Source organism: Scatophagus argus, chromosome 14 (genome assembly GCF_020382885.2).
Source record: "Scatophagus argus isolate fScaArg1 chromosome 14, fScaArg1.pri, whole genome shotgun sequence".
In the NCBI taxonomy this organism is placed as follows: Eukaryota; Metazoa; Chordata; class Actinopteri; family Scatophagidae; genus Scatophagus; species Scatophagus argus.
In genome coordinates this window covers 10549933-10577025 of record NC_058506.1, presented here as the reverse complement: position 1 = coordinate 10577025, position 27093 = coordinate 10549933, and the positions used below count along the sequence as shown (strand labels likewise).

The following is a 27093-nucleotide window of genomic DNA, read 5'->3' as shown; positions in this document are numbered from 1 at the left end:
AGACACTATAGGAGGTTTGAGTATGCATTTGTAGAGGACAAAGAAGATTGATCAGTTTTTACTGGGAAATGAATGCAGCAGACATGGACTGACATGAGATTCATTCTAAAATCTAATTGAAACTTGATTAAAAATGAACAGTGTTACACATGCCTCCCTGTACATACAGCTCAGCGAAGAACAGAGAGAACAGATCATTTTCATTAAATGCACTTGTGTGTCGGTACTTAGATTTTCAACATAGGTTAATACATGCAATCTGGGAACATACAACTGAACGCTGTCTCAGTATTTACTACCCACTTTGCTACAAAAAAAACAACAACAAAAAACAAAATAAAACATCAGACATCTCTCTCTCTCACACACACACACACACACAAACACATACACACACACACTCAGTTGTGTTTCCATCACTTTTGGGGACATTACATAGTTACAGAGTTACAGAGTTACATTCATTTCCTGGAGACTAACCCTAACCATAACCCTGACCATTACTTGCCTAGCCCTAACCTAAACCTAAACCTAACCTTGAATACAAGTCTTCACCCTAAAATTTACTGATTTATTCATGGTGACATGCATTTTGTCCCATAAGGAAGGTGAGTCCCCACATGGAACTGTGTAAACTGTGTGATTTTTGTTCCCGTGAGGTAAGTAAAACACACACATACATACATTAACACAAATAAATAGGTGTTTTGTAAGCGAATGTAAAAATATTTTTCTTCCACACACAAATAAACCTGCACAAGTCCAAAGAACCACTAATCAACTTTTCTTCCTTTCTATGTTCATCTCAGTATGGCATGCAGTATGCTGTTACCTTTCCCTGTACATAATGTATGTTGTAAGAAAGCTCTGTTCCTCTCTTCCAGGTCTGAGTCAGTTTCAGTCAACTTGCATTACTCAAACCTGTAAAATATAAATTTTAGGACACTGTGGACAATCTTCAGAGGGACTATATTTCTTGGCCAGTTCTTTAAGTTTTACTGTCTGTAGGGTACAGATATGACTGACTCAAGTCTGACTATTTGATGATGTCTTAGCTGAGGATCTGACACATCATCAGTGAGCAGTGTTGACTTCTGTTCTGTTGTTGTCTCCTATTTTTTAGACATCTTGCTCCACGAGGGTAGTCGGCAGATCAACTATGAGATTCTGGTTGTTGTCATCTGCCTCAGAGGGAAGTGTGTCGTATGTACGATGGTACAAAAACCTATTGACCAGGCTGATGATGAACATCTCCATGATCATCATCTGCTGACTTAGCACTGAGAGAGAGAGAGAGAGAGAGAGAGAGTCGGGATTTCAGATGGATTACTTCACTTCACACATCAGCAGCTAATGCAGAAAGACATTCAGAGATGTTTCTTACTGGAGCCACGAGCTTGAGAAGAGAAGGGAGGGGCACAGGCAATGGTTCCATTCAAGGCCAAGATGTTAATGATTGATGTCTGCAGCTGACTTAATACAAGTATTAGCTAAGGAGAAAAGCAATGCATAGTCAGGTGTATACATACCGCACATACAGAATACATGCTGTGTTGCATTTTTAAAAATCGATATTTGTCAATATGAGTTTGGGTTTATGACATCAAACCAGTGCAGCTACAAGAAAGGAGAATGTTGTAAAAATTTTCATCACCGGGATCAAACTCACTCCTTTATGGAAATGCAAGAACAGTATACAAAAAGCAAAATAAAGGAAGATTAACTTCATGCATAAAAAAATAAATAAAAAAATAAAAAACAACAAACAAATAACGTTATCTGACTGAGCCATAAACCAATAAAATACTTTTCCACAGAAAGGTGGGAGGGACTTTCACCAGTGTGACTAAATGTATGTTCAAACAATTTAATGATTTAAAAATGCTGCACAAAGCAGCTCATGTCCCTATTTTTAATGTTAAAGTATACAGAGAGATTTTATCATGTCGAGTGAAGAAACACAGGATAAATACAACTTGTCCAGTACATGTGCTATTAGCTGTGCTGACTCACTTGGTACATGGCATACTTGGGGATAATACTGAGGCTGCGAAGGAAGCTGTTAGTGTTCATGAATATGATGGCAACAGGCCAAAGGGAAGTGATAGTGAGGACGCCAATGAATGGGTTCATCCAAATGGCGGCACCAGTGATCTCTAGCTGAAAGACAAGCAAAGAGATATTTTTAATGTCATTTCATTTTACTTCAGTACAAATAAAGAAAGATTTCAATTACTTACGTCTGAGAGATCAAAGTTGCCGTTTGTCCACAACACTACAGCGAGGACAGACAGCACTGTCTTCAGGATTGCATACTGAAGAGCACCCACCTTCAGCCAGAATAGCAAAGACCTGAATGATCCCATCCAGAAAAAGAAACCAATTACAAATGTATACAATCAAAACACAATGTGCTGTTAATAAAGAAAGAATATATAAATAATATATAAATGCATGATAAAGTTACCTTTAAAATCTTAATTTATGAGAAGAAAAGAACACTGGCCTGAGTCATTAGAGTAGGACAGAATAGTAATATGCAGACTGTATTTGTACAAACATGTATAGATACCTTGACATGAGCACACGGGGTAAACAGAGGCAGCAGCAACAGCAGGGTCCCGTGCTGATTCGAAAGGGTTTACCAGTAAACCGTGTCAGAAAAACTTTGCTTCCCCCAAACTCCTCGATTAACAGAACTAAAACTTTATACACCACGACTGCAAAATAACTACACAGAGAAAGAAAAGTGAATTAGTTGACTGTTTATACCCAAAACTACACTCTACAGTATTGTACTTTATTTCCGCAGTCGGGACCCAAATGAGAATTTCAATATTTAATTAGTTGTTACATAAAAACATACCTGCTCTTGACACGTGACAACAAATCAAAATTTGTTAAACATGCTGTACTGTGTGTCCTGTATGTAGAACCCACATAAAACTTGTCACTGCAAAATCCTATAAAGATTTTATTGATGATGAATAGAATCACCTGTGTGTGTGTGTGTGTGTGTGTGTAATGATTCATCAAGTGGTTAAAGTACACAGTAATCTTCAGCTAGTTCATACAAAGCTTTTAGGCTGTTGTCATTTAGCTGATGTTCAATCTGATCATCTTAAATATTGTAAGTTTTCTAATGTCCTATTTCCAATATTTGCCTGGCTGTTTCAAAGTCTGTAGAGCTGAATAGAATTACACAAAGCCATAGGCAGAGAAATATAATTAAGGGAATGTATGGATTTCTATTATAACGCAGAAGCTGATATGTCAAACATGATAGCAGTAGTGGTGAGTTCACTGCAAAGTGGAACCTAGCTACTGCTCACAGCTATCAGATAATAGACATCGAGCTTTGGTACATTTGTTGTTTAAAGTAAGAAAAGGAAGCAAGTGCAGATAAGAGAGAACTGTAACTACAGATCAGATTTTGCTTGCATTTCACTGAAATGACACAGTGATCTCATTATCAGTTTTTCTAGTATACAGACAGAAAACCCCCAACTCTCATCTCAGCTTTTTAGAAATACAAATGAAAAAAACATTATTTGACTAAATACTTTGTACTAGTAGTGAGGTGTAGTAACACACCAGTTAGATGTCATGTCTGTGATCATGACAGCCCTCGGGATCCACATCCCCAAACAAGACATGGTGGCAATGACCTGAAACAAAGATATATAGATTATAGATATAGACTATATATCTATATTATTATATTATAGATATATAGTTTTATTTTGCATAGTTTGTTTTTTCTGTGTATTTTTCTCTGTTTAAATCAGATTTCATGTGTTTCAAAGGACTGTGTAGCAGAGTTCTTGAAACTCATTGCACAAGCAATGCGGTTGATGATGAACATATTTCTAGTGGCAACAACAACAAAAGGCTTGAATTCTTACTGGTGCTGCACCAGTTATCCAAATCGTGGTTGTCCTCTTGGGGTAGGGCAGTTTTTTATAAATATAGATGCACAGATCCAGGTACAGCAGCAGGGAGATGCAGGACATGAAGGTGAGCATGGAGTACAGGCACATTTCAAACACATCTAGCTCTGATTTAAAACAGTAAGAGACAGAGAGAGAGGTTCAGATTGTTGTATAGTACAGCTATATGAGACACTTGAGAGGAGGCGCAAAGAGCACAAAACTGATTTTGCTTAGCTTAAAAGATGTTCTTAAAATATGGTAGGAAAGCAGCTTTTTCAAAAACATAATTCTCAGACTGGTTGATAAGGAAACTTTATCAGCAAGCAGGATGTGGTTGTGTGGCTCACTTACGCTTGATCACATCGATAGCCAGCGGGGGTTCTTGTAAACAAGCTGGATCAATAGTCATGTTGAGGGCTTCCTCCATGGTGTGCAGATATTCCTCCTGAAAAGTTCACTAATGGACTTCAAAACTGGTCTAGACAAGTGATCTCACCTGCCCGTCCTGGTAGAAATGACTTCAGTTAAGTACTTGATCATTAGGTTGCAAATGTAAAATGAATCTGTTTGCCCTTTACATTACAGCGTCAGCCGATGAATTGCAGTAGCACATTCAACAGCAAGTGTACTTTACCCTTCAGGTGTCTTTTTAAGGAGTGAAGGTGGCCTGACAGGTTCACAGCTTTATGAGAGAAATTCCATAAGTAACTGTCGCTCATTCATTCACAGACTTGTTACACTCATTAAAATAACATCAAGGTCATAGTTGTAGTTAAAAGGGTAAGACCCAATGAGTATGCGAGGAGAGATGAACTTTGACAGGGTGTGTTTTTCCTTACAAGTAAATATGAAAGGGAATAAAAAGATAAAGTAAGGTGAAAGTAAAGTCCTTCATTAATATGAAGTTGGTCTACCCTTTGCAGCTATAACAGCTTCCACTCTCCTGGGAAGGATTTCCATAAGATTTTAGAGTGTTTCTGAGGGAATTTGTGCTCATTCATGCAGTAGAGCAATAGTGAGGTAAGGCACTGATGTTGAATAAAAACGCTTGGCTCGCCATCTCCTTTCCAGTTCATACCAAAGGTGTTCAGTGGGGTTGAGTTCAGGGCTATATGGGGACCAGTCAATCTCTTCCACACCAAACTCATCCAACCATGTCTTCATGGACTTTGCTTTATGCACTGGGGCACAGTTCTGCATTGACTGGAAATAGAAAAGGCCCTTTCCCAAGCTGCTGCCTCAAAGTTGGCAGTGTAGCAATTGTCCAAAATGTCTCCGGATGCTGAAGCATTAAGACTTCCCTTCACTGGAAGTAGGAGGCCGAGCCCAACCTCTGAAAAACAGCCTCATGTCAATGATTAAGAGGTGTGTCCCAATACATTTGTACATATAGTCGAATTCGGATTTGATGTCTTGAGTGTACTTACAGTACTTCTAAGTCAAATTAGTTTTTTTTACATTAGTGTTGTGTCCCCTACTTCATTCTGCAAATCTTCAGACTATGACAAATGATAAATTATATTAAGATAAATAATGTGTTGGTTGAAGATATGGTTGGTCGGACATAAGAGCGTTACACTGAGGGAAAAAACAAACTTGTTTATTTCTATGGGAAAAAAGGTGACCCTACGAACATATGATGATCTTACAGAACATGATGTACTCCTGTTGATTTAACAACCCAACAGTATAAAAAGGAGTTAAAATGAGCTGAACCTTAAACATCTACAGCAGCAAAATGTAACACTAATGCAATGGTAATATTCATCCAAAAACATAACATATAATAGTAAAACACTGACAGGGAACATTTTGCTGCACAATGAGTACTTTTACTTTGATACATTTTGTTGATGATACATAGTTTTACTTGAGTAAACTAAGTAAATACTTAAACATAAGTATATATGTACTTTATGTAGCACTTTTACGTAGTGGAGCATTTTCACAGAGTGGTATTAGTACTTTTACTGAAGTAAAGGATTTAAATATTTATTGCAAAACTGCTTTTAAAGGATAAAATCAGCAGTTGGATTAAATTAAATTTGGCTGAATGTTTCATTCAGATTATCCTAACGTACTGAGTGAAATAAAAATGAGTGAAGTTAACCTTTTGTAAAATACAAGTGATCCCTCAGTAATGTCAGTGTTACATCAAACTGGGATACCTTTGTTGCAATTGCAAAATCCTGGATAATCCTTTACAATAGAGCTACAGAGTGTAATAAAAGGGTTTACGTTTTGTGTGTAAAGCTGTGTGTGGAGACTCTTCTGGCTTTATCTGTTGTACTATTATGGGAAGGCGAATGGCAGCTCGGTTATTCACCTCTCACTCACACACACCTAATCTTGTTTCCTGCTCATATTGTCTCTGTGCCAGACAAAAGGTCAACAAGTGTCAAATACTCGTCTGAGCATGTCAGTAGTGTCAAACCTTATGAAATATATAAATATATATGTCATTTGAATGGATCTGAACTAATTCATTAAGCTGGTAATGATTATTGTTTGAAGAGATGTGACTGTAATCAACAAAGTCAGTCCATCTGTCTAACTGGTAACAAATCATCGTACACCAGTGTTTAGGATGACAAATGACACAGTTTCTTACATTGCATTTATTGTTAGAGAACAACAAGGATCACCCGGCATGAATAATTTTTACTCATTAAATGATCTTACAGATTTCACTATATTAGTAGCTCTAGATTTTCGGTTCAGTCAGTGAACTTAGTTATTAAACTTCTGTGAGGTTCTCTGAGTTCATTATCTACTAATCATTCAGGCAAACCGCACACTGTGCTGTGCATCACTAAAAGAAATGTAAAATAATGAAAGAGCTGCCTGGAGAGACAGAGGAGCATTTATGATGACACTAACCTACTCTTTCATCTAAGGAATATAAAGTCCATCTTATCTGTCCTGGTTCAGACTCAAGGACACAAACGTCCCTGACCTTTATGGTAACATCATTCAACGGTTTTATTGGGGTTTCATTTTGTGCTCTTATTTCTCAATTTCCAAATAAATCTTATCATCAAACTGGAAAAGAAAGAAAGGGAAACAGATTTAATCCTTACATTAAAAATCAAGACTAATTAGTTTAAAAACAGACACATACAGTAGTAAAGAACTGGCCATGAAAGGGACAAATGTGACTGTCAATACCTTTTTTAAAAAAATGAATAAAACAAATAAGCCATAAAAAAAAAGAAATCAATAGACACTGAAAGGCAAGGCAATTTTGCAAATAATTTATGAGCTTAAAATATTTACAGTGCAATGACAAATTGTTAATTTCATTTATAATAACGCATATGAGATCTATTGGTTATTAATTAATAATTTAAAATAAGATGAAACCATTTTAACTTGATGGACTGGATTTGGTCATCACATTTGAAGCTTATATCACCAGTATAAAAAATTTAAAATGTAAAAAATAAATATATTAAAAGTGTAAACAGAAAGACCTTGACATTTTTTCAATCACGTAAACTGTAAACTAAATTAGACCATTCGAAAACCGACTTCTGGTCTTAGTAATTGCACTGTGCTTGGAGTTCAAAATCACACTGATGACAGTGTCGAAATGCATTTCACCATTCTGTACGAGTTATACAATTCTCACTTTAGTAGCTCCGACTGCACTACATCGAACATAACCAGGCTTTGTTATTAATGCGTGATTAATACTGACAAAGGAAGATTCTCCAATTACAAAGTATAATGTGATTAATCCATGTAGATAGACACAGACAGTGCAGACATATGTTGGCTCAAGGGTCAAAAAGCAGTCCCAGAGTATTTTCAGATGCAATATTAAGAAAATATTTGAATGTCTTTGGCTCAATACAAAGACAAACCCTGTGAGTCACCTCTGCTTCAGACTGTTGCATGAGGTATGAGGTCACTGTACAGTCTCTGTTGACATGATGAGAGTATTGTTGTGGTGCTAGTTTAAAGATGAGGGTGGAGGACGGCTCCTCTAGGTGCTGATGCTCCTGCTTTAAGGCATCATAGTTGATGAGCTCTTTACAGATGTGCTTGCGACCTACAGCAAACAAAGTAGAATTAAGCACAGGAGAAGGACAAACCACAGCAAAAAATCCACAGTATTCAAGTTATGTCCACAAACCTGCTATGGCTCACTCTCCATAGCCACAGAGACTTCCTGTCCTCCATCTGAAAGGAAACAGTGAGGACACACGAGACGTCTCAGCAAAGTTATTGCAAAAGCACTTTACGTACAAGCCGTATTGCACAAAAAGAAAACGTGAGCTTCAACAACACACCAGTTTTCTCTTTGCTGTTGTCCACTGTGTGTATGTTGTCCATCACACAAGGCTTGGTCTCCCCATCAGCAGGGCTGTGATTAAAGTCCCAGTAGAGATTAAAACCCAGCACACAGAACTGAATGGGAACAGATTAAATTAAAAAAAAAAAAAACAAACAAAAAAAAAACAATACTTGCCTTTTGCCATTTTGCTGGAGGATACTGTTTGCTTGCTCAGGATCTATTTGCACTAATCTTGTAACAAAAGAATGTCCATCTCCCAAACTGGTAAAATAAGAGATAAAGACAGTATTAGTAAACATGTTAGTATTGGATGGATTCAGGGTTTTAATCCATCCAATTATTTTCTCTTCAGTGTAGACATAGCAGTAGCATTGCCTATTTCTTTTTATGTTTGGGGTTGCTAAGGTGATTGACTGTTGCAGTTATATCAGGTTGGGAACACACCTCGAGAAAACAGGAAAGAGCCAGTACTTTCCTTGGTCTCCGAACACCTCAGCTACATTTCGGCCGAAGCCGAGAGAAAACCCGTTTTTATCTGGACCGTTCGTGAAGACAGGAGCCCTAAAGGCTTCTGGAAATGGACATAAAATACAGTTAGGCAGTGGTGTCTTTAAAGGACATAATATGGATATAATACAGAAGCTGAATTAAATGATAGATTAATTTACAGCTACCTATAGTGGTCCTATTCTTTCCCACCAGCCACAAGTGGTAGCTGAGAAGTGACACGATGCTGATGAAGAACAGGGCTGCCACGAAAAACAGAAACAAGATGTGGAATTTGGCGTGCGTGTCAGGCAGCTGTTTCTTCAGAGAGGAAAAAAAAGAACAAAAGTTTCAGAGTGGACAGCTCACCTTTGCAACAATCGTTATTTTCTTATTATTGTTGCTATAGCACAAAATACTCGTTGGAAATAACTGGAGCTGCAGCATGCAGAAAAGGATCCCCTGATCAGGGATCACATGACACACTTGTGCCCAACTGTGACACAACTGTAAACCAGCTGGTTAATATCTTCTGATGCAACTTAGTGGCCGATCACATGCCTCACCATAACCTGGCTGTACTTGATTTTTAATTTAAGTCAAGATGTAATATTTCAAAGTTTAAACAAGGTTAGTGACAATGTTAGAACAACAACCTTTAACAAACCGCAACTACAGCAAGCACACACATACTAGAGCATGCAGACTTATAAAAGAAAACAGGAAGAGGAAGTTTTAGTACTCACAGTCCAGAATTTGATGAAATACTGGATGACTGTCGCACAAATTACTGCACAGTAGAGTGAGGCATAGGCCAAGAATAAGACAAAGTACTTGTAGTTGGAGAATCCAACACAGTTATTAACCCTGAAAGAAAACACGATGGATAACATGAGACCGAACATGCATCTCTCGACATGTTCCTTAAAAGAATATAGAGATCATGACAGAACCAAAAAACTGCTTAAATAATTGATAAAACCCTACCAGGGGCAGTGATGGTCCATTTTCAGCACACACCTTGGAGAACAGGGAAAACATACATCCTGTTTGTACCATCTATTACTGCACATATTAACACATTTTACTGACCAGATTCTTACTTTCTGGTACCAGAAGCGTCAGTTTATGTTTTATATCTTTTGGATGTCTGAGAGCATAAAGTCTAAGTGAGACTCACTTTAAACATAACTACAAAGTGATGAGCCTACGTTATACAGTGTTTACAACACTCACATCTCACAGGTCGAGCAGTGATGGCAGCGGTCAGGTTTGATTATCTGGCAGTGGTCGCAGTATCGGATGGCTATTTAGAGAAAATGAACGCAGAATTATTGAAGTACTACTATCTAACTATTGCCATCCCATTCCCTCAACACACACGTGTACAAATGTACGCATGCACACACATACACACACATAGTCAGTTTTTGGTTTAAACATTGAAAAAGAGCAGGAATATTGTAGTCTTCAAGGTGTTAAAAATGCATGCAGAATACACCTCTAATCCTTATTTCTGTGATGGTGGTGTGTGTGTGTGTGTGTGTGTGTGGAGGGGGGGGATTATTTTATAGTGTCTTTTCAAATGTCCCTGTGGAACCAGGCATGCGAATTCATTATTGTTGATGAGTGAGTAGCAGTTTAGAGAGAGAATGAGGTGCATCTGAGTCCAATTAACCCTCATGAAACATACAGTATTTTCTATAATCACAGAGTACTTGTTGCATTTTCAGCCAAAAGGGGAAGATGCAATGCAGCAACACATTTAAGCAATTTCATTTGGATTTCCTATTTGTTGTTCATGTGAGTAACAAACACAAAGTTAACGATGAAGGAAGTCTCTGTGATCTTACTTCCTTGTAACGGTGACAACAGTAAAACAGTCATCAACAGAGTTTTCCCTGGTGGTCCACAGTTTGTTATGCTGCTGTGGGGAAACACTCACCTCCTCCCGTCGTGCGTGTATACACGGGTAAATTCCTCGCCACTTTCTTCAGAACCTCTTGCTGCCTCTCGGCCCGTTCCTCTCGCTCGTACAGCTCCTTCTCTGCTCTAGGGAGACCAAACTGACCGGAGGAGGACAAAAGACCGGAGTGAGGGAAAGTGCACCAATGATGTTTTGGGAAATTATGAATTTTTATCCCATGTATATATATACACCAAATCCTATCCTAAAAATACTTTTAAAAAAAACTTGAGTGCTTAGTTTCACACACACTCTTGACTTACTGCTTTTGAGGGGCTGGCTGGCGTGGACCCAATAGTTTTCCAGTAGGACCATATAAACATGGCGAGGAAAATGTGAAAGATGACCAAGTAGCTGACTGTTGAGAGAAAGAAAGAGTCTGATTTGCAGTTACACTGGCACCTCTGACATAATATTTGCTATGAATTATTAACACGAGAGGAATCACATTATCACTTACTTCGCTCTGCATTATTTGGGATTGTATCTAGATGAGGCAAGGAAAAAAAGAAATGTTATTAGTAATGAAAATCCTGAGAGTGCCTGACAACACATCCCCCACCACACACACACACACACACACACACACCACCCCTTTCTCGCACCATGTGGCAGCAGCCTGGCACGGCCAGCAGTGACCCACCCATAACAGAGAGCTTTGTTTAAGCAGCAGGGATGTCCCTGTCCTGACCACAGCCGTTGGGTTACAGACAAAACTACAGTCCGTCTCCATGCTGAGAATGGTGTCATCAGTTCCAGGCTGAAACTAACTAAAAAACTCGATGTACTGTGAGCCTGGTGATCAATATGTGTCTGTTCAAAAACACAACAAAATCGCCAGCAATACTTACAAGGTGATAATACAAGGTGAACTACTTTCAGACCTACTAATTTAAACTTGGATGATGACATTATGATCAAATTAAAGTAGGTAGTCATTTTTTGCTGGATGATCCATGTTTTAAAATCTCGCTTTCTGATCCTAAATGAGAGCATATTTTTGTGTTGTGTGACATTAAATTAAGTCAATTACAGCAATAAGCAGGCACATATTATATAAGTCTTTTGGTGAAGGTAGTTTGATTATTTGCACATAAAAAATATAAATCACTTTCATTCTTCTCAAGCCCTTCTTACCTATTCTAGTAGACAATGTCTAACATCTGATTCCTCAGATTTCTCACTACGATTAACGTTATGACTTGAAAGCTGTCAGAATTAGGCAAAAATGAGGCACATAAAATCCATGCATGTCGAAACAGCTCTTAAAGAGAGAGCTTACTTGCCCGTTTATTTACAACCCAAAGTGCGCATTTAAACAAAAATGAAGGTTTTGCTGTCTCTTATTTCATTCCACTTAACTCTCGGCCCCGTTTGAAAAGACTGAACTTAACATTACTGCCTATGTAATATCTAATATTTCCCGATGCATTACAGTTATCATTATGACGTTATTAAAAATTAATGACGACTGTACAGGCTACCCAGAAACTGTCCTTCCTCTCCTGTCAATGGAAAAAAGTTCATATGAACACTACATAAGGGTACATTACTTTCATGAAACATGACATTCGTCAGTCTGTCCTGAGATTTAAACACATTCAGTGTGCAGCCTGGCGATGATACGAAATCTCACTCCAAATAACCTATCAAAGTTGACAACCAAGAACCTGTCAACACATGCAGATATCCGCCCCGCGGTGACTAAATACTTCATTAAAGTGAGCATACTTACAGACACAGAGCTCCACAACATAGGCGTAATAAGACCAGCCGACAACAAGGTTTATAAACAGGACAGGTACCCAGTTCAGAGCCCGTTTACAGCACTTCAGTGCATGAGAGGGCGCCATCTTTAATCGCTGCAGGACAGTTAGCTGCTGCTTACGTCACATCCATGGCTTTAAATGAACGAGCCAAAGACCCTACAAAGCCCTGATATCTAAGGAGAGCATGCGCAGATGTTTTTGTAGTTCTCAAGTATCCTGCATGTAATTCTAATGTAATTTTAACGCTTGGTTGATACATTTTAGTGACTAGTTCTCTTTGATTTAAGTCGTCGGATGATAAAACACACTGATAGAACAAAATGATGCCATAATATGGGTGCTTTTTTTTTTTTTTTTTAAAAAAAAAAAGAAATTTTCATGTTCAACTCGGACGTCTTGCTTTTTGCTGTCTTTGTTTGGCTGAGCAAATACACTATCTTTATTCACAGGATATTTATTTACATCCCTTCAAATTTTTTTTTAGAGTAGTATTATTAAAAACAAACTGAAGAGTTAAAACAAATCAATTTGTAGTAAATACAAAATGTTTTCATTAAATTTAGCAATTTAAACAACCTATTGTCAAAGAGTTTTTGTTTAAAGCTGCAGTAACTGCTTAATTTAGCCACATGAGGGCAGAAGAAGTACACAATAAGCCCAAATGTGTTTGCAAACAGTTACGGCTACCTTTACACATTAGCAGAGGTGTGGAATGGAGTCATATGACTTGGACTAAAGGCATACAACTCCTTTCTTATCACATATAGTCATTTGATCCAGTTTAAATTAAAAAATGTAGAGCAGCTTAAACCTACATAACAGCAGCACAAACAAGTTGTCAACACAACAGTGACGCATGATCAACATTTAAATTCATGGTGAACACGTCAGCATACAACAACTTGTTTCACATTCATCTGGTAGAAAGCAACTTTATTGTTCATTTGCTGCTGTGTTTTTGGCCAGCAGCTAAATGTAAGCCCAATATTCACACTGGTTTATCTCTGTTTGTGGTCTCTACCAATTCCCAATGGAAATATCTGTCTCTTTAACTGCTAAATGGTCCACTGGGTTCACCAGCTAGTTGCTAACTGTGTCTGTCTGCAGAAAACAGCTGCCAGCTGTACGGACATCTTGGTAAACTCGATAAGGCTCTATAACCCAAGGGGAGATGGGTAATAATACTTTGTAGGTCTACCATCACAGGTCATTTACATTCTTTTGTCAATGTTATTATAAAACATCGATGACAGTAGTTTCAAGCAGAATTTAGACCTTCATTATCTTAGATTGCACAAATTATCCAGCCATCTCCCAAGCTTACATGGAGTGTGTTTCCATATAGGACATTAAATGACAGGGCTGATAAGTCTGAAAAATATATATCACAGTTAAAAAAATAACTGATGTTCAATAAGTCCAAAGTAGGCACTTTGAGGGGAGCATGTGTTATGTACTAAACTACTACGAAAGAATAACAAATGACACAAGACAAATCACATCCAGACAAATTTTCAGTTGTCCTTTGCTTTTCTCTTTAGCAGCAACACATTATGTTCATTATGATATATTGCACCTGTACTTGAATAAATCAATGAAAAGGTATTTCCTTTTATTTGTTCATTTTAATTAATTGTCTTATTAGACATATCATGTTCCAAATGAATGATCAACAGGATAAAATGAACAAACCACGATGAGCTCATTGTGCGTGTTTACTGTATTTGGAGGCAGCTTTGAGAGAGGATCGTTTCCCCTTTTTGGGTAAGGAGGGGGTGGAAGGAGGGGAGAGAGACGAGGGGGATGTGGAGGTGGAGGCAAACGAGGAATCAGGAGAAACCGAGCGTCTCCTGCTGGGACTACTGCTGGGGGAGCCACGGGGTGAAGAGTAAGGTGACAAGGCCTGCAGCATACGTCCACTCCGCTCCTGGATCACATGCTGAACGAGGGCAGAGACAGAAGAGAGTTTTACCGTGTCGTAATGTTGTGCTTTTTTACAGTCGTTTAATCGATTGTTTTGTGGTGAAATGCGCTGTGTATGTTTTACATGTCAGTTACTTCCCACATTATCCAGAGTGCCTTTTATCATTGCCCATAGAATGGCCAAAAATGTTATATCTTCAGATCTGAAGCTATAAGAAGTCTCGTTTTCTAGGATTTCTAGGTGAATTTATCAATATGTTGTCTATACCATGAACTGCAACTACAATCTGTTAGAATTTTTATGCCCCTATATAATGGAGAGAGAATTGTTAAATGTGCAACTGTCTAAAGAAAAACACATGATCTTTGATTCTGATACAGGACAATAAGACAATGAAGCTTAAAGGAATAGTTCAACTGGGAATTCATTTTTTTGGCTTTCTTTTCAATTTTCTGTCCACTCTATCTGAGGCTGGAGTGACCTTAACTAACTGAACACAGGAAAAAATAATTATGCTGTCAGAAGTTAACAAAAATCCTCATACCACCACCTCTAGTTCCTCTAAGTTCCCAGATTAAGACTGTTTGTTAAAACTATGCAAAGCAAAGTGTTAAAACAACAGTAAGACGTTTTATAGGGGTTATATGTAGAATTATTTTTGGCCTGAGACCACACATAAATAAATATCTGGCAAAAGCTAGTGTCTTTCATGGATTAATGTAAAAGTAAACATGCCCAGGCTCCATCAGGTCCAAAAAGCTCCAGGAAGTTGCCAATGAATTCTCGTGACTTCTCTTCCCACTTGTGGATGAGATCTTGGCTTTTCTCTTCCACTCTGTAAACAAAGTGTTTGGACTTTTCCTCCACCGTACGGACTGTCTCTTTCATCTTGTCCACTTGGTTCTGGAGCCGGTATTTCTTCTCCTGTCAGTAAAATACAATGCAAGTGACCATAGATTTCATTTCTGTAGTGCTTGTTTCAAAAAAGTAATTTAATTTAATTGCACTGACGTTAATGAATCCAACATTCAGTTCTTGGGCTGTGTAGCCTCTCTGCAGGTTGCGTCGAACATAGATGTCATAGTCTCGGACGATACGAGTGATCAGATCCGATGTGGAGATGCCTTCTGTCCTCTGAGTGGCCACAAACATTCCTGACATTAAAACATAAATGATTAACTCAAGTGATGTGATGAATGGTCATTCGATATGATGAGCATGAACATTCATCTGTTCACCTGCTTCCTTGATGTGTTTGTAAACATCCTCTGATCCTGCAGAGGTGTAAGGGATATCATCATGGGCCACAAAGTCAATCTGTGAGTGTAACATTACAGTGTTCAGACTGATTGAACACCAGACATCTTTGCTGTTGTCACAGTATGACATTGTAAGAAGCTGTGCGTCCTTTGACCTTATGTTTCTTTAGGAACTCTGGGGTGAGGGACCAGGGGGCGTCCCGCACCACCTCGTCAACATAACGGCAGTGTCTCAGGGCGTCATAGCGTTCATCCTCTGTCATCACTGTATAGCCTTTATACTTGTGGGTGAGTTCATCACTGCAGACTATGGATACAGAGGCAGAGAGGACAGGTTATGTGGACATGAAACAAACGTTAACCTGGAATGACTAAATTGAAATATTTAGCCCAGGTATATGGTTCTTTACAGGCCATTTTGTTTTAAGATTTTGATTCACGTCCATGTCATTTAGCACTTTTCCATTGTGTTCTTACTGCAGGTTTTCATACCTCCCACAATCAGGTGTGTGTTAGGGAACACATTTTTAGCCTGCATCAGAGCTCGAGCATGACCCGAATGGAAAAGATCAAAGATCCCATCAGCGTAGACTCTAACTGGACGATGAGCTACAAGATAAGAAATATGAAAATATACCTTTGAATTTCAACAGAATAAAACAAATCATCACCTTTTATCTTCCATTATTTATAAAGATTTACTGATGTGGCATGTTGAAGCTGATGATCAGCCAATAAAGACATTAAAACCTTTATTCTGCTTCTAATTCTTCAGTCGAATGGCATGATGCATTCCTAGAAAAAATAATCCTGATAATATAATTAACCAAATATATAATAATATAAATGAATTAAAATATCTAATCCCTTTTTACAGCTAATATCAGCATACTCAGATCAGTTATTCGCTAACGAGTCTTCCATTATTGCTTGCTGCTGCAAGCTGTGAAGATACTCAGTTACATGACAGTCAGTGACAGAAACGCTGTTGAGAAGTATCACCTGGTGTGCCCCTCCGTGCCTGGGCAATGGTCAGCTTTTCATGAGGGATCTCTGATTCATAACCTGTAGACTTGGCAAAAGGAGCAGGTTCCTTCAGAGCCTGATTACAGAAACAAGCCAGAAAGTGCAGACGAGGAAAAAACACATGATAAGTTTAAGCAACCTTATCCTGTCCTGGGCCTCAGGATGCATTAGATGACAGGAAAAGTACAAACAAAACAAGTCGCAGTTACATACAGGCAAATGTATTCATACTTAGATTCACACCTAAGGGCAATTGCAAAGCTTAAGTTTCCCTAACTTGCATGTACTGATACTGTAGAAAAAGAAACCAGATAGACAATATCCAACAACAATATTATTGAAGAGCTAAGAATTCAAGCACGTGTGAACTGTGCCTTGTCAGGTTTTAGTTTAGTAAAATAAAAGGCATGTAAACATGGAGGTTGCAACTCTTCCCTAGATCTGACATGATAAAAAAAGACATTATGAAAGCTTATCTGGCTAGTCAAGACGGATGTGAATAATCTCAGAGCCTCGTTATGACACGGACTTTGTGTAGATACATATACACAGCTTTATCTGCTGTGTTGTAAGATACACTTTGAACTCTGATTTTGCTCTGTTACTTGTGCTGCGTTAAACTATTAGGTTATTTAGTTTGTTTCATTTTGAAATCATCAGTACTTTAAAAATGATAATAATTTCAGTGCTTCTTAAATATTTTTCTAATGCTCCTTGTAGTTAGCCAAGATTCCCCACCTTCAAGTAAGAAGTCAGCATACATGCAGACCTTTGTACGTTTCCACAACTAAGACACAAATGTTGGATATTAACGTGAAACTTCTTTATGACTCACAGTCTTTCATACATTTGTGGCAATGGAAGCTGATTAAATTAGTTAAACAAGTTAAACAATGACTTAAACTGTCGTTTGTTGTCATACTAAAACAAGTATATACTTGAGAATAATCAGAATATTTTTTTATTTTTTATATAAACATGAGTCATGGTTACATTGTCCCACACAGCTAATCAGTTAACTGTCCACTCCCAGGCACAAGTCAAATAAGCACTGAGGAAAAGTTTAGCGTAATATTCAAAGCATATCGCATAAGAACACCATATTAGTCTGAGTGATACCACTTGTACCTAAACCCTCACTTCCAATGTCTCGATTACATATTGTCAAAAAACAAACAGGACAACCAGAATCTCCTTTATGGGACTCAGCATGGCCTCACATAGTTGTTATTGACAGAACAGAACTTACCCTGCGAGTGCCTCCTCTTTGGCTGCGTGAGGCCTGTTGTTGTTGGACGTTGCTGCCTCGGCCTCGTCTCCTGCCAGCCATCCCCGATGTTCTGCTTCCTTGCCCGACTAACAACACCACTGAACCCGCTTGCTGCTCCTCTCAGCCAGTCTAACTCGTGCACAAGAGAGATTTCTTAGCTTGTGTGTTTTTAAATATACATCCCATGAGCCTGCCTGACCCTGATGACGGAATTAGTGAGCAAAGTTCAAGCCAGCCTGCTAAATGTAAACTGCACTGGTCATCAGTACTCTGTACTCAGTACTGAGCTTGTGAGGACTTTCTTTTTTTTATATGTACACATAAGCTTGTAGCAATAGGATGTTGTATGTAATATTATTCTATTAGGAAACTCCATACACTATATGTGACAGTTCAGCTGGACATGAATGTGAAAAAAAGTTTTAAATATTTCACATGAAAATAGAGGCTCCTTATAGTCTAACATTTAATGCACAGGGAAGCTAAATAAGATCATGTATGAAGCGATTATGTGCTCAGAGCCTTTGGAACCAAACACAGAGGGACGTTATGTTACAACATTTCACAAAGCTGTCGCAAGTCACCTACAAGGCTACTCTGCTGAATATTATGTAACTGCTGTTGTGAATACAGTTTGGGTACACCTTGAAACCAGTGCTGCCTTTCCAACTTTTTATAGTGCATTCAGTTATGAACACCAGCTGCTACCTGACCATATGTCATTAAAGGGAGGTGGTACTCAATGAGAAAACTCACTGAGTTTTTGAGTCTGGAAACCTGCAGGACAGAAATGAGATACGGAGGAAGGAAAATCAGGAGATATACAAGGCACAATGCCACTACAGGTACAAGGTACAGCACAACCAGCACTGAGGGCAATGCTGGGGCTGCAAACATGAATGCTTTTTCAACTTGATCTTTCAGATTTTTTTGACGAGGTTTCAAGACAACATTCCTGCTTAGCAAGATGCGGCTGATGCTGGGATGGAGAACATGCACGACACAATCAAAACTGAGGAGAAAGTGGTGCAGTGAGTATTTGAGAGCACTAACATATGAAAGTGCCCTTGGCCTGACAACATCAGTGGTGGGATGCTGAAACACCACTTAGCCCGTCTGAGTGGAATTTTCTGCTCCATCTTCCAGCTGCCACTGGATACCCCGCTGGTCTCCCCTTCTCAAAGTCCCTCATCCAGCCCCTTCTAACGAAAACAGGTCATGTCCCACAACTCACTGGTAGTTAAATCAGTAAATCACCTTAAATCAGATTATCAAACCCCCATTATCAACTCATGTAAGCAGGCCCTGGACCCACTACAATTTGCTTATCAGTCAGACAACATCGCTGTGGCGTTTTCTATTACAGTTTGGACTGGACTCATAGCATGGATTTTGGATTTGCTTATGGGCAAACCTCAAAGGGTAGGCAACTCCACATCAGATGTGTGTTTTATTACGATTGGCACACCACGGGCTAGCGCTCTGTGACCCTTACTACACAGCATATTCTGTGTATGGTTTGTTGACATAGCAGATGCTCTGGATACCACATAGTTAAGTTTGACAGGGCCTTGATTAGCCTGTGAACATGGTACAGTTCTAAATGACTTTTGACACGTGTACCTGAACAGAAGAACTGACTTCACATTAAGATTTAGTTGAAGTGTAAGTGATACAGGTTGTTTACATGACTGCACCAGCTGCAGTTTGACACAACAGACAGACAACATGATTCATACACACACAAACTGTCTGAAACAACCACACAAAAACATGCTATACTCAGTCTTAAACACATGACACGCATGTGCTAAAATGAATTTGTTATAGTTTTTATGTAGGAATATACATGATATGATATTGCTTCAGCTGTACTTTGTGCTTAGTGATAATTAGCAAATGTCAGCAAACAAACATTAAACCTCATAAACATCAGCCTGTTAGCATTGTAATTAGAAACATGTTAGAGACTGTACAAAAGTTATTGGGGCGGAGAGAGGGGTTGAATCTTTCACTTTAGAAAAATAAATGCAGCACCATAACCAGCATTTTCGAAATTGTTGTTCTTTTGTTTTTTTATTTTTACAAGCTACAATAACAAGTTGAAAGAAACCCCCCCAGTCCCTTAGTATTTGGCTCCAAGCATTACTGAACCAGTTCAGTCACACCAAAACATTAGCATGACTGTAGACTCTTAGTCTTGTTATGATTATGGATGCATTTCATATTCACAGGAGATATTACCAAGATTATCATAAATATCATATTGTCATAAATATTTTTAGAACATTTACGTCAAATGTAAGGTCATGCTTTAGCAACATGTCATTGTCATGTGTTGAAGGGACTTTTGTTATTATTTTGTTTAATTCGTTTTCACAGAAACAGGATGTGTGATTGAGGGCTTCCAATAAACAGAGAACTTTGAAGTTTATTTCTTGTTTCTTTATTGCATCAACATCTTTTTCTTATTTTCAGAAAGAAAGTTTACGCATGAATCCAGTCCCTTTTATGTTGGACTCAGCTGGGGGGAAAAAAAGAGGAAGAAAAAAAAATCAGTGAACACCCATAATAAACCATAACCAAAACTGATACCATCAACTCCCCCATTATTCCCACGAGGCAGACAGACAGCTTCTAAGAAAACTCTCCAAACAGGTTGTTCGCATTTAACTGTATTCAAATGAATATATGGTGCAATGTGGAAAGTTTAAAGAATTTGTTGTGCAATAACTCACAAAAGTCAGTGAAGCCTTCCATGGCAGAGCAAGGCTGAATTTCGGGGTCAAGTATTGTTTTATTTGTTTTAGGAATCACCCATGACATGTTTAACTTTCACGCTAATTTTCTATTTCATGAATAAGAATGGTCAACACGGTTGTTTTCACAGATTCAAGACAGTTCATTGGAAACGCATTAAGCAGGCACATAACCGGTTCAGGAACCAGGAGTGACTTCTCAGGAATGTTTCACCTGTGAACACAATGACCTCGAGCAAGGGGTGTGGCTATCCTTGTGAGAGCATGCAGGGCGGGAGTATTGCCTTGCTGTTCCTCCTCTCACTTCCTGAACACTGCCCAAATATGTGTAGTTACAAACACAGGATAACCTGTAATATTCTGGACCTCTGTCACCGCGGACCAGGAAATAATATCCTACAGCAAAGGTAAGGCTCTGACAACCATGAAGACACGATATGCTTTCTTATTGTGGTGAATGTTAATGAAGTTAAACCAAAGGGAGACACTTATCAGTCAGTGAACATGAGCTTTCTACTGTATCAGAAGATCTTAGTCGTAGCAAGACCAGATTTCAGTTTCACTTAGAATCAATGTGTTATTGGTTAAGATTGATCTCTGTGGGTGGAGCCAGAAACAGATTTTAGCCTGCAAGTTACCTAATGACAACAGCAATGTAAATTTGATTTTTCCCCATCCATCCATGACCAGTTTCACTAGAGCAAAAGGTATGCAGATAAGTAACTGACCTCTTTTCTTTGCTTTGAACCGGTGCAGTCATCACAGAAACACATAAAGGGTTAGGACAGTGTTCTTCTGTTGCTGTGTCTGTGGTGTTTGTGTACATGTGATTTGCTGTTGATTTTATTGAAAGCCAAATCATGTCTGACTGATGTACTTAAAAAAAAATGAAAACAAATGGCCTGACTGTGATGACTCTATTACAGATTATTTGCACAAGCTGCTGTAAAGCATGTTCCTGTGGGAATTTCTGGCACTGCTCCTGCTGATAACTGTTCATATAGGCAAAGGTAAAGCCCAAAACATAACACTCTGAAATGTAAATGTATGTACACAAACACACAGAAAAACACAGCTATTTACAGTAATTGTATTCCTGGGGAAAAAAAAAAAAAAAGTCCGTCAAGCAGAATTTGAGGAACTGAAATTTCATGGGAAACCCAACTTTTTTCTGGAAACTGCCTTGATGATGATGCCAGGCTATGGTGATTCATATATATTCATATAGTGTATTGTGTAACAGTTAATGGCACTTCTTAACCTTAAAAGGTACAAATCTTCCATCTTAGTAGAATTTAATAAACTTCCTCTGTTGGTGATAAAATGTTTACACAATGTCAGGTCAAAAATCAATCTATATGTCAGAGCCAGTTTAGATAAAAATCAACATCTTTAGGTAAACACACCTCATTCACATCAGATGGTAGACACAGAGATTAGTGGGGGTTTTTATTGGTTGTTTTGATCAATTTTAATGCAGTTTGGTAGGTGGCATTGACAAAAATCAAACAGTCCTTTTGCTAAATTATTAGATTGTTTAATGCTATTAAATGAAGCAACACACACCATATTCTGTGTCATATGTCACTGTTTTACGGGTGGGTCGTTACAGAAAATATGAAGTCATTATTCGTACACTTATGGTTTGACACAGTAACATCTGCTGCTGTTCCCTCCTACATAGGTCATATATAGGTCAACAATTTTACTTAATGAGAAATGTCTTTATTTTGCATATATTTTGATTCACAAACCCTGACAGAGTGAGTCACAAACGTGTCATTTTTACTTTTAAATCTCAATGGCGTCCAGTTGTTATACTTTCCCAGCAGAAGTTGTTAATGGTGTGTGGGCTAAGTTGTGTTTGAAAACAGTTTCAGTATTTCGTTGAATACTCCCACAATGAGTCATATATGACAAGTAAGTCACCGATGATGGCAGAAACTTTGGATGATAGTATTTAATGGTTATGCAACCTTTCTTGAGCAATGCTTGTCAAGATCAAAATAGTCACGTGATGTCTATTCTTTTTTCTCATCCTCCCTACCCCAATACACCTTTCTCTGCGTCTTCCCCCTTCTTCCTCTCACCATCACTCCCAGCTAAGGACTGCGATGAATTTACAGATCTAAATTTCAGTCATACATTCATCGGAACCAGCCTCAAAATTAGGCTGTTGCTGTATACGAGGGAGAATGGCACCTGTGGTACCCTCATGTCCCACACCGACCTGTCCGCCCATCCCCAGTTTAACTTCTCCAGACCAACCACCTTCATCATTCACGGGTACCGGCCCACAGGATCTCCACCAAAATGGTTACACACTCTCACGGAGCTGCTGCTGGCCAGAGAGGACCTGAATGTCATAGTAGTGGACTGGAACAACGGAGCTGCTAATTTGAATTATTTTAAGGCAGTGGAGAACACACACAAGACGGCGGAAAATCTCACTGCTTTCATTGAAAAGATGCGGGTATGAGATGTATCTAACACACTCTGTGACCATCTCTGCTGTGTCTAGACAGAAATGCCATACAGACAGCGTTGTGTGTCACAAGACTAATGACCGATCTTTTCAGGAACATGGTGCTTCTTTGAGCTCCATCCACATGATCGGAGTCAGTCTTGGTGCTCATATATCAGGATTTGTAGGTGCCAGCCTGAATGGATTAGTTGGAAGAATCACAGGTAAGAAAGGCAGAAAGAGAAACAATTTCACTGCTTTAATATTAATTAGGATCGGAATTAGAATCAAATCGAATTATAATAGAAACTTAAAACATACCCACTCAGCCACCGGAGGGCAATTTCTTTGCTCTGGTTATGGAAAAACACAATCATGGAACTGAATGGATCATTTGAACTTCAGTTTTAAAGAAGTTGTGCTAAAATCTGTCTCAATGACAAAACAGCCTCATGTTTTTTGTTCATTTAAGCTTGGTATGAAAAGTATATAGCATGGACATTTCTACAATACTGCCTCCACAGTTTATTTTTGACCTTTGGGCACTTGCACTGCAACAGGCAATAAACATACTTATCAGGGACATTTCATGATAATTGTGACCCCCGAATGAACTTTAATTGCTGACATTACAAGTAACTAAATAACAAAAGATGTTTGGAAAAGAGCAAAACTGCTTTGTCAAAAGTTTGTTCTACACTAATCAAAATAGAGTGCAGAGCTGCAATGACGTTTAGGAAAAGGAAAATGAATAGAAAGGTCAGGCAGTACTAAAGGTGAATGTTTCAGTCTGCTCAAGCCTTTTTTCCACTTAATGTTGGTTGATATTCGCAGGTCTTGATCCTGCTGGGCCTCAGTTCACTGGCACTCCGCCAAAGGATCGACTGGACCCTACTGACGCTCAGTTTGTGGACGTCCTGCACACGGACATAGATGGTCAGTTAAACCATATTATGTATTCATGTAGTCATTGTAGTCAATGTAGTCATAGCTTTCAATTTTAATAGTTTTAATGTTGTTACATAAGCTGTTTTTTTATATGCAAAGTATACAAATGATTATGTAAGATTAGAATCATTATGTTATTGCCACGTGCTGACTGTGTCCACAGCCTTGGGCTTCAGAGAATCTCTGGGTCACATTGATTTCTATGCTAATGGAGGAACAGACCAGCCTGGCTGCCCAAAGACAATCTTTTCTGGTAAGATCTTTAAAATAATGGAAATAAATAAAACACACACACATACACACATCAAGATCACCATTAAAATGCTGATTGTTAACCTTTGTGGAAAACATGTTTGATTTTATAATCACTTTTGACGATTTGTATTACAAGAAACTGAATAATGTTGTATTATATGGTAACAATACACTCTCTTAATTAACCCCTGGACAGGAGGAGCCTATTTTAAATGTGACCACCAGAGATCAGTGTTGCTCTACATTGAGTCTGTGAATAGGACGTGCATGAGCAAGGCCTACCCCTGTTCCTCCAACAAAGACTTTCTGGATGGTAACTGCTTGAACTGCGACCGGTTTGGTGATGCCGGATGTCCTGAGTTTGGTTGGTACTTTAGTTATCTCTTAGTGATAAAGAACATGCATTGTTTCGGTTTTCACTGCTCGAAATTATGCCTCAAGTTGATGGACAGTTACAAAAATCCATTTCCATGTGCACAGTATTATTAATGGGTGACCTCAGTGTGGTTCTGTGCTGGTTAATTTATGGTGTCAATGTAGACCTGATGCCACTGTTTCACTTAAATCCAGGTTATAACATCATGAAGTGGAAAGATGTCCTGCTGAAGCTTGGCCAAACAAAAACTTTCTTCACCACAAATGCAGTCTCTCCATTCTGCAGTAAGTAACACAACACTAATAATCACAAAATTAAAATCTAGGAAGTTGTGGAGCTTCATTGAGATGCTGTGATATGCTGCCACATACATTTTTGCTGCAGGCTTTGAATTCTGGCCATATTTTACAAGTTGCTCCTTAGAAGTTGCAACTGTTAAGACTTCTCTAGCAACAGGTCGGAGTCAGTACAGTAAAAAGAAAAATAAATTACAACACAGCTCTCCCCAGACAGGGTTTTCTGTGCTGAGGTGCTGTGATGAGATTGGATCATAGAGAGGAAATTTCAGACTGAAGAGACTTCCTCTGGATGATACAAGTTAACTCTGTGTTATACTGGAAAAGCAGCTGCACCACAGCATCAGTTCAGAGAAAACCAAAGCTAACTTGAATTGTTTTTGTTGTTGTTTTTTCAATATATTATTCATTTGTTCTTTAATGTCAAAACAAGGTGATTCCTACATTTTGAGCACACATACTCTGTATTATGGTGCATCGTGGCACATTAAAGCTAAAGTGAATTTCTCATATTACCACTGCATCAGGCCAGATTTAAATTAACTGTGGACTTTGTTTTCACTGAATGCACACATTAATAGCATTAAATTGTATTTGGAAAGCTGCAAACTTGTTGAACAGTATGAAGAAAAGGATGGATGACTGAAAATGACGGCCGCCTGTGGTTACATGTGAATGAAATTCAAAATTAACTCCAGAGAGAGCTAACATGGGCTCATAAATCATCTGTTCATTAGCAAATTCTGATATCATTAATGTTATCGGTTTTATGAGGAATTATAGTTTCATTTCAAAATGGCGGACATATTGTATTTGAATAAAAATGTGAATGTTCTCTCTCAGTGACAAACTACAGGGTGGATGTGATGATATGGAACAAAGATGTGCGCTGGGGATACATTACTGTTAAACTTCATGGTGATGGTAAAGAGGCAGTGGCAACCATTGACCAGTAAGTTTTCTCTTTTACTTTATTCATCATAAGCTCTGTAGAAAATATTCCAACGTGACTTCTCTCTGTTAGTCTGCTCAGAAATGTGTGGGTTTTTTTTCTTATCAGTAAAGCTGCAAAGTTCAAGAGGTACACAGAGACCAAACTGTTTGCCCAGTTTGACAAAGACATCCAGTCGGTGAAAAAGGTGTCTCTCAAATTCTCCACCGGGAACGTATGCAAGCCCAAATATAAGCTCCGTGTCCTCCGAATTCGTCTCACTCATCTAGAGCGCAATGATAGGTATGCGGCATTTCCTGATTTTACAGCTGCTGTAATATTCTTCCAGGAATTTTTTTCGCTTATTCCAGCTCTAGATTTACTGTAACATCGATTTTGTTCTTCACAGGCCTCTCTGTCGATACGACATCGTCCTAGAGGAGAACAAAGAGTTCTCCTTCAGGCCCATTCCTTGTCAAGAATCCAACTTCTGAGACAAATCAGCCCCCGTGTCAAAAGATTTCACAGCTCGCACTGGAAGACGTTCGGCTGACTCTTCAGCCCCCTGAGGATTGTACAGGACTGTAGCAACAGCATATCAAAAAACAAACCTGGCAGCAATGGGATCAGTTGTGATCCTTAAATCAAATGTGATATTATGTATACATATGTGTGTGTGTAAGAGATGATGGAGTGGTTAGCACTGTCGCCTCATAGCAAGAGGGTTCCAGGTTCGAATCCCGTGTCTGGGCCCTTCTATGTGGAGTTTGCATGTTCATCCTGTGCCTGCGTGGGTTTTCTCTGGGTACTCCGGCTTCCTCCCACAATACCAAAAACATGCATATTAGGTTAATTGGCTACTCTACATTGCCCCTAGGTGTGAGAGTGTGGCTGTCTGTTTTTGTATGTTGGCCCTGCGATTGACTGGCGACCAGTCCAGGGTGTACCCCGCCTCTCGCCCGTAGTCAGCTGGGATAGGCTCCAGCTCCCCCGCGACCCTGACAGATAAGCGGTATAGAAAATGGATGGATGGATGGATGTTTTATGAGAAAAAATTTGTGCAAAATCTATAAGCATTTCACTCCCAGGGGAAATTTGACTTTTCGTTCATGCATTTGAAAATTCATTCAAC

At 38.7% G+C, this 27093-nt stretch overlaps 4 protein-coding genes across 5 annotated transcripts; 1 reads left to right on the top strand and 3 right to left on the bottom strand.

The window, feature by feature from the left end:
- Positions 1-951: 951 nt before the first annotated feature.
- On the bottom strand, positions 952-4488 carry LOC124070847 (organic solute transporter subunit alpha-like). The gene is made up of 8 exons (XM_046411126.1): positions 4284-4488; positions 3906-4057; positions 3595-3668; positions 2573-2731; positions 2241-2352; positions 2014-2160; positions 1385-1490; positions 952-1280 (listed from the first exon to the last, which is right to left on the bottom strand). The coding sequence occupies exons 1-8, from the start codon at positions 4357-4359 to the stop codon at positions 1120-1122; spliced, it is 987 nt and encodes a 328-aa protein (XP_046267082.1). The 5' UTR covers positions 4360-4488; the 3' UTR covers positions 952-1119.
- A 2024-nt stretch (positions 4489-6512) lies between these two features.
- Positions 6513-12594, bottom strand: zdhhc20a (zinc finger DHHC-type palmitoyltransferase 20a). The gene is made up of 13 exons (XM_046411541.1): positions 12420-12594; positions 11145-11171; positions 10948-11042; positions 10664-10784; positions 9955-10024; positions 9706-9738; positions 9465-9585; positions 8907-9039; positions 8677-8803; positions 8407-8493; positions 8228-8301; positions 8071-8117; positions 6513-7986 (listed from the first exon to the last, which is right to left on the bottom strand). Exons 1-12 carry the CDS (start codon positions 12535-12537, stop codon positions 8074-8076), a joined length of 1050 nt encoding a protein of 349 aa, XP_046267497.1. The 5' UTR covers positions 12538-12594; the 3' UTR covers positions 6513-7986; positions 8071-8073.
- A 1464-nt stretch (positions 12595-14058) lies between these two features.
- Positions 14059-18214, bottom strand: LOC124071154 (choline-phosphate cytidylyltransferase B-like). Its single transcript, XM_046411622.1, has 8 exons — positions 17912-18214; positions 16639-16738; positions 16129-16245; positions 15792-15943; positions 15616-15694; positions 15389-15531; positions 15113-15301; positions 14059-14392 (listed from the first exon to the last, which is right to left on the bottom strand). The coding sequence occupies exons 1-8, from the start codon at positions 17990-17992 to the stop codon at positions 14156-14158; spliced, it is 1098 nt and encodes a 365-aa protein (XP_046267578.1). The 5' UTR covers positions 17993-18214; the 3' UTR covers positions 14059-14155.
- Positions 18215-20948: 2734 nt separating this feature from the next.
- Positions 20949-26748, top strand: LOC124071212 (lipase member H-like). 2 transcript variants are annotated; one of them, XM_046411706.1, is made up of 11 exons: positions 20949-21098; positions 21618-21701; positions 22794-23164; positions 23271-23379; positions 23990-24091; positions 24267-24356; positions 24555-24722; positions 24929-25018; positions 25874-25982; positions 26091-26264; positions 26371-26748. In XM_046411706.1, exons 2-11 carry the CDS (start codon positions 21644-21646, stop codon positions 26453-26455), a joined length of 1356 nt encoding a protein of 451 aa, XP_046267662.1. In that variant the 5' UTR covers positions 20949-21098; positions 21618-21643; the 3' UTR covers positions 26456-26748. The 2 variants fall into 2 exon arrangements, with proteins under 2 accessions (XP_046267662.1, XP_046267663.1); XM_046411707.1 differs by lacking the exon at positions 21618-21701 and having other exon boundaries at positions 21003-21098.
- The last annotated feature ends 345 nt before the right edge of the window (positions 26749-27093 follow it).

Excerpts from the sequence above, each read along its gene's own strand:
- LOC124070847 (XM_046411126.1), bottom strand. The coding sequence starts at position 4,359 with ATGGAGGAAGCCCTCAACATGACTATTGATCCAGCTTGTTTACAAGAA. Across the intron at positions 3,669-3,905 it reads GGATAACTGGTGCAGCACCA|GTCATTGCCACCATGTCTTG; the intron begins GTAAGAATTCAA and ends TCTTTGTTTCAG. Across the intron at positions 2,732-3,594 it reads ACAGACATGACATCTAACTG|TTATTTTGCAGTCGTGGTGT; the intron begins GTGTGTTACTAC and ends TTCTCTGTGTAG.
- zdhhc20a (XM_046411541.1), bottom strand. The coding sequence starts at position 12,537 with ATGGCGCCCTCTCATGCACTGAAGTGCTGTAAACGGGCTCTGAACTGG. Across the intron at positions 11,043-11,144 it reads CCCAAATAATGCAGAGCGAA|TCAGCTACTTGGTCATCTTT; the intron begins GTAAGTGATAAT and ends TTCTCTCAACAG. Across the intron at positions 8,302-8,406 it reads CTCCAGCAAAATGGCAAAAG|CCCTGCTGATGGGGAGACCA; the intron begins GCAAGTATTGTT and ends CTTTAATCACAG.
- LOC124071154 (XM_046411622.1), bottom strand. The coding sequence starts at position 17,992 with ATGGCTGGCAGGAGACGAGGCCGAGGCAGCAACGTCCAACAACAACAG. Across the intron at positions 16,246-16,638 it reads GGCACGGAGGGGCACACCAG|CTCATCGTCCAGTTAGAGTC; the intron begins GTGATACTTCTC and ends CTTATCTTGTAG. Across the intron at positions 14,393-15,112 it reads TTGGACCTGATGGAGCCTGG|CATGTGATCCAGGAGCGGAG; the intron begins GCATGTTTACTT and ends GCCCTCGTTCAG.
- LOC124071212 (XM_046411706.1), top strand. The coding sequence starts at position 21,644 with ATGTTCCTGTGGGAATTTCTGGCACTGCTCCTGCTGATAACTGTTCAT. Across the intron at positions 21,702-22,793 it reads AACTGTTCATATAGGCAAAG|CTAAGGACTGCGATGAATTT; the intron begins GTAAAGCCCAAA and ends CATCACTCCCAG. Across the intron at positions 24,092-24,266 it reads CCTGCACACGGACATAGATG|CCTTGGGCTTCAGAGAATCT; the intron begins GTCAGTTAAACC and ends CTGTGTCCACAG.